The 15,133-nt window shown below is 45.6% G+C and overlaps 1 protein-coding gene across 6 annotated transcripts in view; it reads left to right on the top strand.

Moving 5' to 3' along the window:
• gata6 (GATA binding protein 6) overlaps positions 1 to 14,772 on the top strand; it is a 34,178-nt gene extending 19,406 nt beyond the window's left edge. For all 6 annotated transcript variants that reach the window (XM_072467451.1, XM_072467447.1, XM_072467450.1 and 3 more), the window contains exons 4-7: positions 8,266 to 8,391; positions 9,538 to 9,625; positions 9,721 to 9,842; positions 13,707 to 14,772. In XM_072467451.1, coding sequence (XP_072323552.1) covers positions 8,266 to 8,391; positions 9,538 to 9,625; positions 9,721 to 9,842; positions 13,707 to 13,769 — 399 coding nt within the window. In that variant the 3' untranslated portion in view covers positions 13,770 to 14,772. The remainder of the gene's footprint in view (positions 1 to 8,265; positions 8,392 to 9,537; positions 9,626 to 9,720; positions 9,843 to 13,706) is intronic.
• Positions 14,773 to 15,133: the final 361 nt, after the last annotated feature.

Genomic DNA, 15,133 nt, shown 5'->3' with positions numbered 1-15,133 from the left:
TTCCGAGAGGCCTGGAAAATTTCTGTCAGTGGTTCCACAATATGCTCCCTTACCTCTCTTACCAATCTAGGATGCATCCCATCCGGGCCTGGTGACTTCTCTGCCTGATGCTGCTAGCCTTTTTAGCACCTTTTTTTCTTATCACTATACTGCTCAGTTGCTCAACACCTACATTTTCAAATGGGCCATTGTCACCATCTTCTAATTTGGTAAAGATAGAAGCAAAGTACTAATTTAGCACCACTGCCATACCCTCCGTTTCAGTGAGCAGTTTACCCTGCTTGTCCCTTATGGGCCCCACTCTATCCTTCACTAATTTTTTACCATCAATATGCTTGAAGAACATTTTGCTATTTGTTTTAACACAGCCTGCCATCCTTTCCGCATGCTTCCCCTCAGCCTTCCTTATTCCAGCCTTATCCTCTCTCCTGCATTTGACATACTCTTCCTGATTTCCATTGCTATTATTATTCTGGCATCCATCACATGGTTCTTTTTTTCTTCCTTATTTTATCATCAATATTAGTCATCCAGGGTACTCTAGCTTTGAATACTCGTAATTATTTCTCATGGGTATGTATCTAGCATGCACTCTATTCATCTCTCCTTTGAAATTCTCCCATTTTTCATCCACTGTTTTATTGATGAAAATCAACCTGCTCCAGTTCAACTTTTACACCCTAAAGATTGCCGTTTTTAGTCTGGGATCTAAATCCTGGATTGATTTTTATCCTTTTCCACCTTAATATTGAATCATATTATATTACAATCGCTACTTCCCAACGGCTCCCCCACTCTGAAGTTCTCCACCTGGCCTGCCTCATTTCCTAGGACTAGATCCAGGACAGCTTGCTCCTTGGTAGGACTGTACTGTTCCAGAAAGTTCTCCTGCACGCACTGCAGGAGTTTATCTCTTTTCATGCCCCAGACTCTACCCTTTTCTCAGCCTACCTTAGAGTAATTGAAATCCCCAACTATCACAACCCTACTTGCCCTGCAGATTTCCATAATCTGCCTACAAATGCTATCTTCCACTTCCTCCCCACTATTTGGAGGTCTATAATAAATACCAAACAAGGTCACCGCTCCCTTCCTGTTTTTGACCTCCAGTCATATAGATTCTAATTCAGGAACTGCATCTCGTTCAAGGGTCATGAAACTATCTTTGACCAAGACTGATACATTTCCTCCCTTTTTACCCACCCTGTTTCGACTAAAAGCCTTATAACCCGGGATGGTAAATATCCAGTTCTGACTTGAGCCACATTTCTGTCAATGTTATTATGTCATATGACCCTAGAGAAATTTCTGCTTCCAGTTCCCCAATTTTGTTCATTATACTTTGTGCATTTACATACATACAATTTAACCCTGCCCTTATCTCCTTCTTGTCCTTTGGGAGGTGACCATTTCTTTATTCACTCTTAACACTCAAGCCTTCCCTCACTTCCTTTTGCCAGTTCCTCATCTTCTCTCTTTTACTCTCACCAGTACTTCTAAATCGAGGCCCATTAGTCAACCGCCCCCTGCCTTACAAGTTTAAATCCACCCTCACTATATTATTTACCCTCTTAGCCAGAAGATTGGTTCTATTTCAGCTCAGATGAAGTCCATCTCTTCTAAACATCTTTCTCCTTTCCCAAAACTGATCCCAATGTCCCAAAAATCTAGACCCCTCCCTCCTACATCATCCGTCAAGCCACGCATTTACCTCCCTGATCTGCCTTTGCCTAAGTGATGAAGCACATGGCACAGGTAGTATTTCTGAGATTACTACCTTGGAGGTCCTACTTTTCAAACTATTCCCTAGCTGCTGAAATTAGTCGTGCACGACCTCCAAATTGTCCCACTCTATGTTGTTAGTTGCCACATGAACCACAACCTCTGGAAGTTCAGAAGTTTGTCCATCCCATCCGTTATGTCCTGAACCCTTACACCCGGGAGGCAACAGACCATACGGGATTCACGATCTTGGCTGCAAAGTAGACTGTCTATCGTTCAAACTATTGGGTTACCTACTCCACCACTTTACTAATCTGCCTACCAGACTCCCTCTCTTTTCCCAGAGTCGCTTCAGACACCATGGTACTATGGTTTCCCCTCAAGTCATCTACGCCTGATTCAGTTGTGTTGCTCACTTCATAGGCATCTAAAATTTTGTATCTGTTAGACAGCTCCAAGGAGTCCTTTGTTTCCTGGACCTGCTGTTTCTTTCCTTTCGACTAATGTTCACCCACTCTCTTGCCATCCCTACACTCCGCCCTGCCTACTTATCACAATGTGGAGTGACCACCCTCTGGTACTGTTCTAGAAACCTCTCTCCCTCTTCTATAGTGTACAATGAAGAGAAGTCTGACCAAATCAGCCACATGTTGTTCAAAATGGCACTTCTGGTAGATAATATGACTGTCTCTGTCTGCCTGTCTCTACCGTTCATTGACACTGGGTCCTCCGTGAACCCTTTCTCAGTTGTGCTGTGCGAGCCAACTTCTCCCAGAATCCTCCTCAGTCACTTCTTATTACCGCCCTCTCGTGGATGTTCTGCTTATCCGACATAGGAAGTACTGGAAATGGTTGCAGATAAGAGGAAATTAATGCATAACATCAAAGAGAAAAATATGCAATACTTGGGTCACATCATTGCAGCAGATGTTAGACAGAAACAGCTATTAGAGGGGAAGATCAATGTAAAAGCTAGTGGAGGAAAGCAGAGGATAAATGGATGAGGGATATATAATGGATTGGTTGCAGCTGACTTATGTGGAATATGTAAGGGCAGCACAGGAGAGACAGAGGTGGATGTACATGGCAGTCAACCTCCTGGGAAGGTGATGACACCAATGAAGGAATGAAAGAACAAATCTAGCTATTTTATACCAGGTGGTAATGTATTGGATTCTGATGAAGTCAATAGGAAAGTAGCACAAATCATCCAGCAGTTTGCAGTGAATCACAACTCACGGCCTAGCTTTGCCTCATCCCAAAATTACTGGGGATTTTCCGTGCCTGCTGTGGCGTGTTTCTCGGCGAAGGGAAGCAGCCTGCCGTTGCCGGTGGTGGGATATCTGGTCTTGCCACCGTCAATGGGTTTTCCCACTGTATCTACCCCCCCACCCCCCCCCCCCCCCCCCCCCCCTCCCCCCGTCGCCGGGAAACCCACGGCAGGGGTTAGCTGTCAACGGAACAGGAAGATCAAATTGGTAAGAATGGCTGGAAAACTCCCCCCGACATTATTACAGACTAGTAACACCATGCGCCATGAATCAGCCTTCACATTCCCAGCAATTTCTGGACCATTAAAAAACTTACAAGAATTATGTTGTCACCTAGGAGTGACATGAATTGTACCCGAAAGTATAATATGCTCACATGCCATAGTCAGTGTGAAAATGAAATAGGGTGAGACTGCCTGTTGGAGGTAACCTCTTATTTGCAGCCAAAGTCTGATCGTGAACCAGTTTGGCTTTAGCGTGCACCATGCTGTGCAATGTCAAAACAATTCAACTATTCTGTAACCCAATTGAAAATAATCATTGATAATAATGCAACGTGTAATATTTTTCCTTTGTGTAATCTCTGTGCACTTTATTGATGTAAATAATTTTGGTTCTGGAAAAATGGCACATATTATTCATTTACCACTTGCGATCTGAAACATATGAAAGCGCCTCATACTGAAGTGAAATCCAATTTTTAAAAATCAATTTTGAGTGCCCAATTCATTTTTTCCAATTAAGGGACAATCCACCTAACCTGCACATTTTTTGGGTTGTGGGGGCGAAACCCAGGCAACCACAGTGAGAATGTGCAAACTCCATATGGACAGTGACCCAGAGCCGGGATCGAACCTGGGACCTCGCTGCCGTGAGAAAGCAGTGCTAACCACTGCGCCACAGTGCTGCCCCCAAAGTGAAATTCAATTTTAAAAACGAATAATAATCCCAATAGTCCTAAATTCTGAAATTAAGTGTTTGATACATTGTAATTCCATTCGAGGGAATGGAAACAAACCCTTTGTGTAACTTGTCTATGGTTTGCAGGTCAACCTCACGAGAGGGATATAAAGCTTACAGAATATTTCCTCATAGTGTCACATGTTAGTGTTGCAAAATATATGAATGACTTTTAGTAAAGGTTGCATCCATTTGATTATCACCTTCTTATTCTAAAAGTGAGAATATTTCTACGTTTTGATCTTGCATTCCGAGATTGCATTTTGCCGTCAATGTCTGAGCAATTCTGGAACGTCAAAGTAATTGGGGGCAGCACTGTAGCCTTGTGGATAGCACAATTGCTTCACAGCTCTAGGGTCTCAGGTTCGATTCCGGCTTGGGTCACTGTCTGTGCGGAGTCTGCACGTCCTCCCCATGTGTGCGTGGGTTTCCTCCGGGTGCTCTGGTTTCCTCCCACAGTCCAAAGATGTGCAGGTAGGTGGATTGGCCATGATAAATTGCCCTTAGTGTCCAAAATTGCCCTTAGTGTTGGGTGGGGTTACTGGGTTATGGGGATAGGGTGGAGGTGTTGACTTTGTGTAGGGTGCTCTTTCCAAGAGCCGGTACAGACTCGATGGGCCGAATGGCCTCCTTCTGCACTGTAAATTCTATGATAATAATGTCAACTATAAGCAATTTAAAAAAAATATGTTTTTATGTTTCTTTTGGTGTACATAACAAATATAAATACGAACAGAACAGTGAGAGTTACGCAAGAGAGTACATAGGGAGTACTATTAGAGTTATTTACGTCAAGATTGTTTTCTTTTTACAAATTTAGAGTACCCAATTATTTCTTTTTCCAATTTCGAAGGGGCAATTTAGTGTGGCCAATCCACGTAACCTGCACATCTTTGGGTTGTGGGGGTGAAACCCACGCAGACATGGGGAGAATGTGCAAATTCCACATGGACAGTGTCCCAGGGCCGGGATTGGAACCCAGGTCCTCAGCGCCGCAGTTCCAGTGCTAACCACTCTGCCACATGCCGCCCGAGATCGGTTTTAACTATTTACATGGATATGTCACAGTTTCCCCTTTCCGCTCATTTGTCCTTCCCTCACAGTGTTTGCTGTAGCAGTTGTGGTCCCCTGTGTATCGCTCCCCGCTGGTTATCCCCTCTCTTTTCTGCCCCCTGGTTCTCATTGTTGTTACTGTTTGGTTGAATTTCTTGCTGCCCTGACCCCCCCGTCTTCCGTCCCCCCTCCCTCCTGTGTCGTGGTAACTCTTTCTTGATCTTTGGCTACCTATTTGTTGGCTACAAAAAGGCTTTGGAACAACCAAGTGAATGGCTCCCATGTTCTGTAGAAGCCCTCTTCCTACCCACGGATGGCGAATTTGTTTTTCTCCATTTGGAAAAATTCAGGGAATGGGTCGGACAGCCAGTCTGCAGATTTAGGTGTTGCTGCTGACTGCCAGCCAGGCAGGATTCTCCAGCAGGCGATCAGGGAGGCAAAGCAAGGGCATCCACCTTTCTCCCCATGAAGAGACCCGGCTGTTCTGATACCCTGAAGACTGCCACTCTCGGGCATGGCTCCACCCTCATCCCCACCACTTTGGACATTGCCTCGAAGAAGGCTGTCCAGTATCCAGCAAGTCTGGGGCGAAACCAGAACATGTGGGCGTGGTTGGCTGTGCTTCCTTGGCACTGTTCACATCTGTCCTCCACCTCGGGGAAGAACCTGCTCATTCGGGCTCTTGTCAAGTTGGCTCTATGTACCACTTTTAGCTGCGTTAGGTTGAGCCTCGCGCATGTGGAGGTAGAGTTGTCCCTGTGCAGTGCTTCGCTCCAGAGACCCCACCCTATTTCGAACCCCAAGTCCTCCTTCCACTTCGCCCTTGTCTTGTCCAGTTGGGTGACCCCTTTAGCTGTCTTCCGTACATTCCGATTTCTTTTTTTTAAATTTAGAGTACCCAATTCATTTTTTCCAATTAAGGGACAATTTAGCGTGGCCAATCCACCTTGCCTGCACATCTTTGCGTTGTGGGGGTGAAATCTTCGCAAACACGGGGAGAATGTGCAAACTCCACACGGACAGTGACTCAGGGCCGGGATCGAACCTGGGACCTCGGTGCTGTGAGGCAGCAGTGCTAACCACTGGGCCACCGTGCTGCCCCGCAGTGTTCCGTACATGTCACTACATTTCCCTTTCCCTAAATTGTCCGTGTCCAGCAGTTCCTCTGGCAGTGACTATCGTGGCGGCCGTGGGTACATCCTTGTTTCTTTTCGCAGAACGTTTTTGAGTTGTAGGTCCCTGAATTCGTTGCCCACTGTTAGTTGGAATCTTTCTGTCAGCTCATCGAGCGTCGTTACCTTGTTGTTGATGTGTGGGTCCCTAACTGTCAACGTCTCCCCGTCCTGTCTCCACCTTTTGAAGGAGGTGCCTGTGAACGCTGGCACAGACCTGTGGTTGTTGCAAATGGGGGCTTTGTCGGACATTTCAGTTAGGCCGAAATGTTGTCGCAGTTGATTCCATGACTGGAGTGTTGCCACCACCACTGGGCTAGTCGAATGCATCTTGGGTGGGGATGGGAGTGGCACTGAGGCTTGGGCCCGGAGGGAGGTCCCCTTGCAGGAGTCCGCCTCGTGTGCACCCATTCGGCTTCCGGCTCCTTTATCCACCCCTTTACCCTCTCGGCTGTCGCTGCCCAGTGGTAGTACTACAAGTTTGGGATGGCCAGACCCCCCATGGATTTCGTTCTCTGTAGTACTTTCTTTGGCATCCGATCATTCTTACCCCCACCACACAAACACCATAATCAGTTTGTCCAGTGAGTTGAAGAAGGCCTTGTGGATGTAGATCGGGATGGATCTAAACAGGAAGAGTTACTTTGGCAGTACGTTCATTTTGATCGTCTGCACCCTCCCTGCAAGGGAGAGTGGGAGTATGTTCCATCTCCACATGTCCTTTTGTATAATAATAATAATCTTTATTGTCACAAGTATGAAGTTACTGTGAAAAGCCCCTAGTCACCACATTCTGGCGCCTGTTCGGGTAAGCTGGTACAGGAATGGAACCTGCGCTGCTGGCCTTGTTCTGCATCACAAGCCAGCTGCCTAGCCCACTGAGCTAAACCAGCCCTTTACCTCCTCCATCAAGCTGGCCAGGTTCCATTTGTGGACCCCTATCCAGTTGTGGCCGATTTGGATCCCCAGGTAGCGGAATTTGTGCCCGGCCTGTTTCCCCTCCAGCTCTGCCCCGCTCCCTTGTGGGTTCACCTGGAAGATTTCACTTTTGCTCATGCTGAGTTTGTAGCCCAAGAAGGTACCAAACACTTTCAAGAGCGCCATGATTCCTTCCATGCTGCTTCACGGCTCCAAGATGTAGAGGAGCAGGTCATCCGCATAGAACGAGACTATGTGCTCTCTGTGTCCTCTTCGGACCCCATCCAATTCTTTGCCACTCTGAGCGCGATCGCTAGTGACTCTATTGCTAAGGAGGATAACGGGTATCCCTGCGACCTGACCCTGCGCAGCTGGACATACTTAGAGCTGGAGGTATTTGTCCCTATGCTCGCTGTGGAGGCATTATACAGGAGTTTCACCCAGGCGGTGAAACCTGTTCCAAGCCTGAACCGCTCCAGTACCTCTATGAGGTATTCCATTCGACTCTGCCAAAGGCCTTTTCTGCGTCCATGGAGACGATCACCTCTGGTGTTCTCTCCCTGGATGGGGTCATGATCATGTTCAGCATGCGCCTGATGTTCGAACTTAGCTGTCTACCTTTGACAAAGCCCGTCTGGTCCCTTGTGACCACCACCGGCATGCAGTCCTCTAGCCTTTTGGCTAGGATTTTGGCCAGTATGTTTGCGTCTACGTATAAAAAAAAAAATGTAGAATACCCAATACATTTTTTCCAATTAAGGGGCAATTTAGCATGGCTAATCCACCTAACCTGCACATCTTTGAGTTGTGGGGGCGAAACCCACGCAAACACGGGGAGAATGTGCAAACTCCACACGGACAGTGACCCAGAGCTGGGATTGAACCTAGGACCTCAGTGCCGTGAGGCAGCAGTGCTAATCAGTGCGCCACCATGCTGCCCCTGCATCTACGTTTAGTAGCGAGATGGGTCTGCAAGAACCGCACTCTGTTGGGTTTTTGTCTTTTAGATAGCAGTGAGATTGAGGCTTGTGCCAATGTAGGCGGCAGTGTGCCCCTCACCAGCGGGTCTGTGAACATCAACTATAAGTACTTCTAACTAAAAATGACTTTCAATTATTTGTGCATCATGATTACAATGGTCTGTTTATTGGTGTCTCATTCTCTTACAGTCTTCATCCAGGCGGATTGGCCTGGCTTGTGCCAATTGTCAAACAACAACCACCACTTTGTGGCGCAGGAATGCAGAAGGCGAGCCAGTCTGCAATGCTTGTGGGCTCTACATGAAACTTCATGGGGTAGGTTACCTTGTTCCTTCCATTGGAGACCAATTCCACACAGTCACCAAGAGAACCGTGGAAAAACGTTTAATAACTTTCTTCAGATAGAACCAAGTTTTTGCTGTTCACCCATGGATGTGTAAAATATATAATGGTTCTGTCTCATTTGTTGGAACACAAATAAATTGATTTACTTTGAAACTGGGAACTGTGTACTTCACATAATAATAGGCACCAAGAGAAAAAGAAAATCTTTTAGATTGACTTGCTTGACTCCTATTGGTGCATGCATATTTTTGATCCTATTATTTTGTGTAAGGAAACTAGGCAGTGAATATTATATTATATGTAACAATGTTATGTTGCTGTTTTAATAACATAAACAATGGCCTAAATCTTCCGGTCCCGCTCGTTACGGGAATCATTGTGGGCGGGATGGATAAGACTCTTACCAAATTTTACAGATGCACCATAGAAAGCACTCTGTCTGGCTGCATCACAGCCTGGTAAGGCAACTGTTTGTCCCAAGACCGTAAGAAACTATAGTGGTGAACACCGCCCAGTCCATTCAAAACTGCCTCCCATCCATTGACTCTGTCTACACCTTCGCTGCCTTGGGAAAGCGGGTAGCATAATCAAAGACCCCTCCTACCCGGGTTATTCTCTCTTCCAACTTCTTCCATCAGGCAGGAGACACAAAAGTCTGGGAACACGCACCAACAGGTTCAAAAACAACTTCTTCCCCGCTGTTACCAGACTCCTCCTTATGGACTGAACTGATCTCTATACCCATTTTCTCTACTGAGTAGTACTACACTCTGTATGCTTCACCCGATGTCTATGTCTATGTCTTTACATTGTGTATCTATCGTATGTCCTATGTTTTTCATGTATGGAACGATCTGTCTGGACTGTACGCAGAACAATACTTTTCACTGTACCTCGGTACAGGTGATGATAAACCCAAACCCAAATCCAAATTTGATGGACCAGCGAAAGGTCCGTTGATTTTTGGTGGGAATTTCTGATCCAGGCTAGATGGGTCCGGAACATCCCACCCAATATGTTCATTTAAGCATTGTACAGTTTACAGTCTGCAAAAACAAAAACATTTACTTCATAATCAGTTGCAGTTTCAAAACATTTTTTCATTCATACCAACAGGTACCGCGGCCTCTGGCAATGAAGAAAGAAGGAATCCAGACTCGAAAAAGAAAACCTAAGAATTTAAACAAGTCCAAAGGCACTTCAAGTGAGTCTGAGATTACTAGTTGAAAGGATCTTGGAAATAAGTATAGAATACCGTCTTCAACAAGACGACTGACTGGCTGACAAAATATTTTGCAGGCACAAGCAATGCAGTCACAATGACTCCATCTTCATCATCGTCTTCTACGTCTAATCAGGAGGACATACCCAGAGTGAAAAGCGGCTCGCCTCCTGGCCAGACTACAGTTGCAGCTTCAGGGGTAAGTTTCAAACCTTCCCTGTGTCTCTGCTGCACCATAAGTATTGAATACTCTTTTAGACATTATTCTTATTGCCAGACTTTTTTGGTCATAGAAGCGAAAAAGTGCATTCCTGAGATCATAATAATACAAGCAAATGAGCGTAATTTTGAAATGGTTTTTCCTACGGGCATTGGGCTTTGTGGCAGAGTTCTGCAAAGGATCTTTGGGGTCGTTTTGATAATTTTTGGGTGGGGCTAACCATTTCAAATTAATGGCAGTGACTTTGACTCAGAGAGTCACAGCAAATTACTCAAATTTGGAATGTGTGCGGAATTGAGAAGGCAGTCAAAAAGGCTACAAAACGAGGGAGTTAAAAATCTGTAAGTACGCAGAAAGGAACAGGGCAGGATTTTCCATTCTTTCCCATCAGTGAGAACTTCCAGTCCCACTGGCGGCAACCTCTGCGGCGGGTTGCCTGGTAGAGGGACGGATGAGCCACACAAAATGCCGTAAAAATAGGCAGATTGGAAGATCCCCTTGGCAGCCAATGGTGAGCCGTTTCCAACACTGGAAAACACTCCATGCTAGGGACAGAAAATCCCTCAAACAGATTAAATTTGATACAATGGGCAGGATTCTCTGATCCTGAGGCTAAGTGTTGACGCCGTCGTAAATGCCGTCGTGTTTCTCGACGGCGTCAACATGGCCTCAGGATCAGCAATTCTGGCCCAGGGGCCAGCATGGCCCTGGAGTGACCCACGCCGCTCCAGCGGCCGATCCCGACATCAGATGAGTGCTGCCGGTCCGCGCATGCGCTACAGGGGCCATGTTGCATAGGGCTACAGGGGCCGGCGCAGAACAAAGGAAGCCCCCAGCCTGAGAGGCCAGCCGCCGATCGGTGGGCCCCGGTCATGGGCCAGGCCACACCGAAGGCCCCCCCCTCCCCTGGGTCTGACCCCCCCTCCCCCCCACAGGTCGCCCCCAGACCCTTCCACGCCGAGGTCCTGCCTGGTAAGACCAGGTTAGAACGGCGCAAGCAGGACTCGGGTTTTTAGGTATGGCCGCTCGGCCCATCCCGGGCAGAGAATCGCCTGGAGGGCCCCATAGAGCGGCCGGCGCTGTGCTGGCGCCAATGGCACCGATTGAGAATTGCGTCCCGGCGGCATGGCACGATTTGCGCCGGTCCTGGCGATTCTCCGACCCGGCCACGGGGTCAGAGAATCCCGCCCCATGTGTGTGTGGTAAAGCATATTGGAAACGAAAATGGCATTGGTAATGAATGGTATCAAAAAACAAAGGTGCATTTGAATTGGCAGGATCCAATTTAAGCATTACATAGAATGTACAGTACAGAAACAGTCCAACAAATGTAGCCGGAATTTATTCTCCACATTGCCTCTTCCCATCTTTCTTCATGTCACCCCATCAACATATCTCACCCGATAACATGTCCTGTAAATGCGAAGTAGTAATCATAAAAATAGTCGAATAGAATCAGTTGAGTGTAAATTGATGGATGTCATGCTGAAATTGTAGACTTATCCTGACCCAAAGGCCTTTGTGCAGTAGCTTCTGTTTTGGTTGGTAAGACATACAGAGAGTAAAGGCAAGAGTCTTGGGATCATTTAAGAGACAGTTGGATGTTGTGATTGGCAGAAAATAGGTTTTTCTAAATGCTTTGGCTAATGGTCTCCCTCAACAGTAGTTATCGTGTAATCCTTTGTTCTCCTGATTCCTTACAGTAGCAAGAATAAGAAACTGACTGTTCAGGAAACCACATGCTTTTACATGGCCAAATGGTTTAGCAGAGGAGGACATGTTTGATCTGTAGGAAGATGTTAGAAAGAAATCATTAATGAATTAATTTTTCAGGTCTATTAGCTAATCTCCATGTTCTGTTAGTTCGCATCAGAATAGTAAATCACCTTCTTGAGAAAGGGAAAGGTTCAGATTGTCTCTTTCGTGCAGACAAGACTTTTCTTTGGGTGAATACTTTAAAAAAATAAATTTAGAGTACCCAATTTTATTTCAATTAAAGGGCAATTTAGCGTGGCCAATCCACCTGCCCTGCACTTCTTTGGATTGTGGGGGTGAGACCCATGCAGACACGGGGAGAATGTGCAAACTCCACTCAGACAGTTTGGGTGAATACTTAAAGGAAAATAGGGCAGGATTCTCCCATTCGGCGGCCGAGTGTCCACGCCATCGGAAACGCCGTCGCGTTTCACGACGGTGTGAACGGGCCGCTGGGAGTATCGATTCTGGCCCCTACAGGGGGCCAGCACGCCGCTGGAACGGTTCATGCTGCTCCAGCTTCCCATCCCGGCGCGAACTATGCGCTGCGCCAACCCGCGCATTCGCGGTGGCCTCCCTCAACGTGCCGGCACCGATGCAACATGGCGCGGGAGTTCAGGGGCGGCGCATAAGAAAATAGGCCCGGGGAACGAGAGGCCGGCCCGCCTATCGGTGGGTTCTGATCGCGGGCCAAGCCACATCGGAGCCCACCCCCCCCCCCCCCCCCCCCCGGGTCGGAGCCCCCTCCCCACACAGGCCACCCCCGACCCTGCGCGCAGAGTTCCCGCCGGCTGCGACCAGGTGTGGATGGTGCCGGCGGGACTCTGCCTTTTTAGAGCGGCCACTCGGTCCATTCGGGCCGGAGAATCAGTGGCCCAGCCGCGTAGCGCGGCCCACGACCGGCTGTGCGCCAAACATGCCGGTGCCAATGGCGCCGATTCTCCGCGATGTGCTGGCGTCGGAGTGGCGTGGCACGGTTGCGGGGATTCTCTGGCCCGGTGCAGGGCTGGGAGTATCCCGCCCCTAATTCCTACATTTTCTTGATGAATTTAATCTGCAATTAAATTTGTGACTCGTAACAGGGTTTACTGCTCTCAGGTTTTTTTAAACTGTGAAGTGCTGATGAAAATCTTTCTCATAATTTTAATTTATTGTGGGCAGCATGGTAGCATAGTGGTTAGCACTATGGCTTCACAGCGTCAGAGTCCCAGGTTTGATTCCCAGCTGGGTCATTGTCTGTGCAGAGTCTGCACATTCTCCCCGTGTTTGCGTGGGTTTGCGTGGGTTTCCTCCGGGTGCTCCGGTTTCCTCCCATTAGTCCCAAAAGACATGCAGGTTAGGTAATTTGGACATTCTGAATTCTCCCTCTGTGTACCTGAACAGGCGCCGGAATGTGGCGACTAAGGGCTTTTCACAGTAACTTCATTGCAGTGTAAGCCTACATGTGACAATAAAGATTATATAAAAAAAGTATTATAACATTTTCAATCAATTGCTAATTAAATGATGTAACTATTTAATTCACATACTCAAGTCATTAAAATAAATTAAGCTTTAGTTGAACAATATAGACTTTGCCCCTCACTAACTGATTTTGTATTTATACTTGGAGCCAAATACATTTATCTGGTTATTTGTCATAGTAAGCCAAACCACTGAGCTTTGATGTAATCTAATACTTTCACTAATCTTTGTTGACTCGTCCGTTTTAGCAATGCCAGGCCAAGGAGAAAGCAACAGTCTAAAAAGCTGTGCACTTAAATTTGCAGAATAGAAGTCGCACACTGCAGGCGTAAATCTAAGATCTGTATCTGAGATTTATGATTCTGTCAGATCGAATTGTTGAGGCAGTATGATACTGATAGACGTGACATTCCTCCCTTCTCTGCATATGCATTAAAACAATTATCCTGTCCTCAACATGCTTCAAATGTTCAGATGTTTTGGCAATTAAAGAAGAAAAATAATCACAAACAGTAAAAATTGCAAAGTGAACAAAATATTTCTAGTTTTTACATGTTTTGATCGCAGAGGCAATTTGCCAAACTTTCCCTTACTCATTTGTGTCTACTGACTCCAACTTTGCAGGACTATCAACCCTTCCAGCAGCCAATGTGGACTGATGATGAACAGCTCCATGGAGTCAGATAACAGCACATCTCTGAACATAATTTCTTCCCTATCTCCAAGGAAAGGCACATCCTCCAGCAGCCAGTAAAGCTGCCTGTTTATTTTGGATCCATTTAGTTTTATTTCACAAAAAAGCTGTAATGAGTATTTTCAGAATTCAGATGCCAAAATGTCTGCAAAGAAACAGCTGAGGCATGTTCGATGCTGTAGCCGAGGGTAATCTGACATTGCCTAATTTTTGCCAAAATGAGCATGGGTAACGAGCCCCTCACATTACTGTTCAAGCTTGTTCCTACACCAATTGTAAAGGAATCAAATAAAAATGTTTGAAACAACAGATAGGCGATGAATGTTAGTTGGTGCTGTGCAAATTCTGAAAGTTCCCATTGCAGTCATTAGCTTCATACTGGTCAATGTTTTAGAGACAGGGTAACAAGCGGATGTATTCTTCCACATTTTAACAACTTCATTGTACGAAACGAAATGCAATTAGTATTGCAGAAATCAGTATTAAATGAAAATGGTTCAAAATTAAACAACCTTCTTCTAGCAATGAATGTAAACCTTCTAAGTTAATGGTACTTGTGTAATTTAAAGATGATAGCTAAGTTAGTATCTGCAACCGGATACTTTATTCATTTTCTGTGTTTTAAGAATCATCCGTATAGTCTTTCTGGTAGTTTGGGAAAAGAAACATTATGTTAAGAACAAATTTCCTCTCAGGTAAATTCATTATTGCATTACATTTTGTAAGTTTTGTAAAAAAAAAACACAAAAATATTGCCTGGCTATAGGCTAAATATATGCAAGACGAAATGAAATGCAAACTTTACTACCTATATGATGAAATGTAAATATTTTTCTGAAAAAATTGTCTGAGGATTGTTTGGCTTTGACGATGCAACGTGTATAAAAAAGACAAACTGGTGTTTAGACCGGTACATGCATTTTTAAAGGTGTATGTCATTGCTTGTATTGTTATTTGTTTCTTGAAAACAGATTAAAAGGTGTCCTTTTTCGAAAATATTATTGGTGTTTTACTTTATACTTCATTGTTCTATAGTCGGTTACGGATGTGCAATGATCCAATCCGATTTTTGACAAAAGAAAAGAAGAACAATTGTCTGAGGATGAGAACAATTGTTTCTTTTATGTGTCTGTGTATTAATGGTTAAGTGTCACTATATGAAGTGTCTTTTATATTTATGTGTCTTTATGCCATAGAGAACTGAATGCTTTCTTGTTTGGATTTATGTAGGTATCCCACTCAAATTCAAAGGAGTCAGAATTATATTCTCAGCTTAACTGAAGGATTTATGTATTGCAGTTTCATCATGCTCAACAACCATAACTCACACTAGTTCAGCTTGTTGGGTATTGTGTTT

This window comes from Scyliorhinus torazame, chromosome 11 (genome assembly GCF_047496885.1).
Source record: "Scyliorhinus torazame isolate Kashiwa2021f chromosome 11, sScyTor2.1, whole genome shotgun sequence".
Lineage (NCBI taxonomy): Eukaryota > Metazoa > Chordata > Chondrichthyes > Carcharhiniformes > Scyliorhinidae > Scyliorhinus > Scyliorhinus torazame.
The sequence above is the reverse complement of the archived record's forward strand: the minus strand, read 5'-3'. Positions and strand labels throughout refer to the sequence as shown.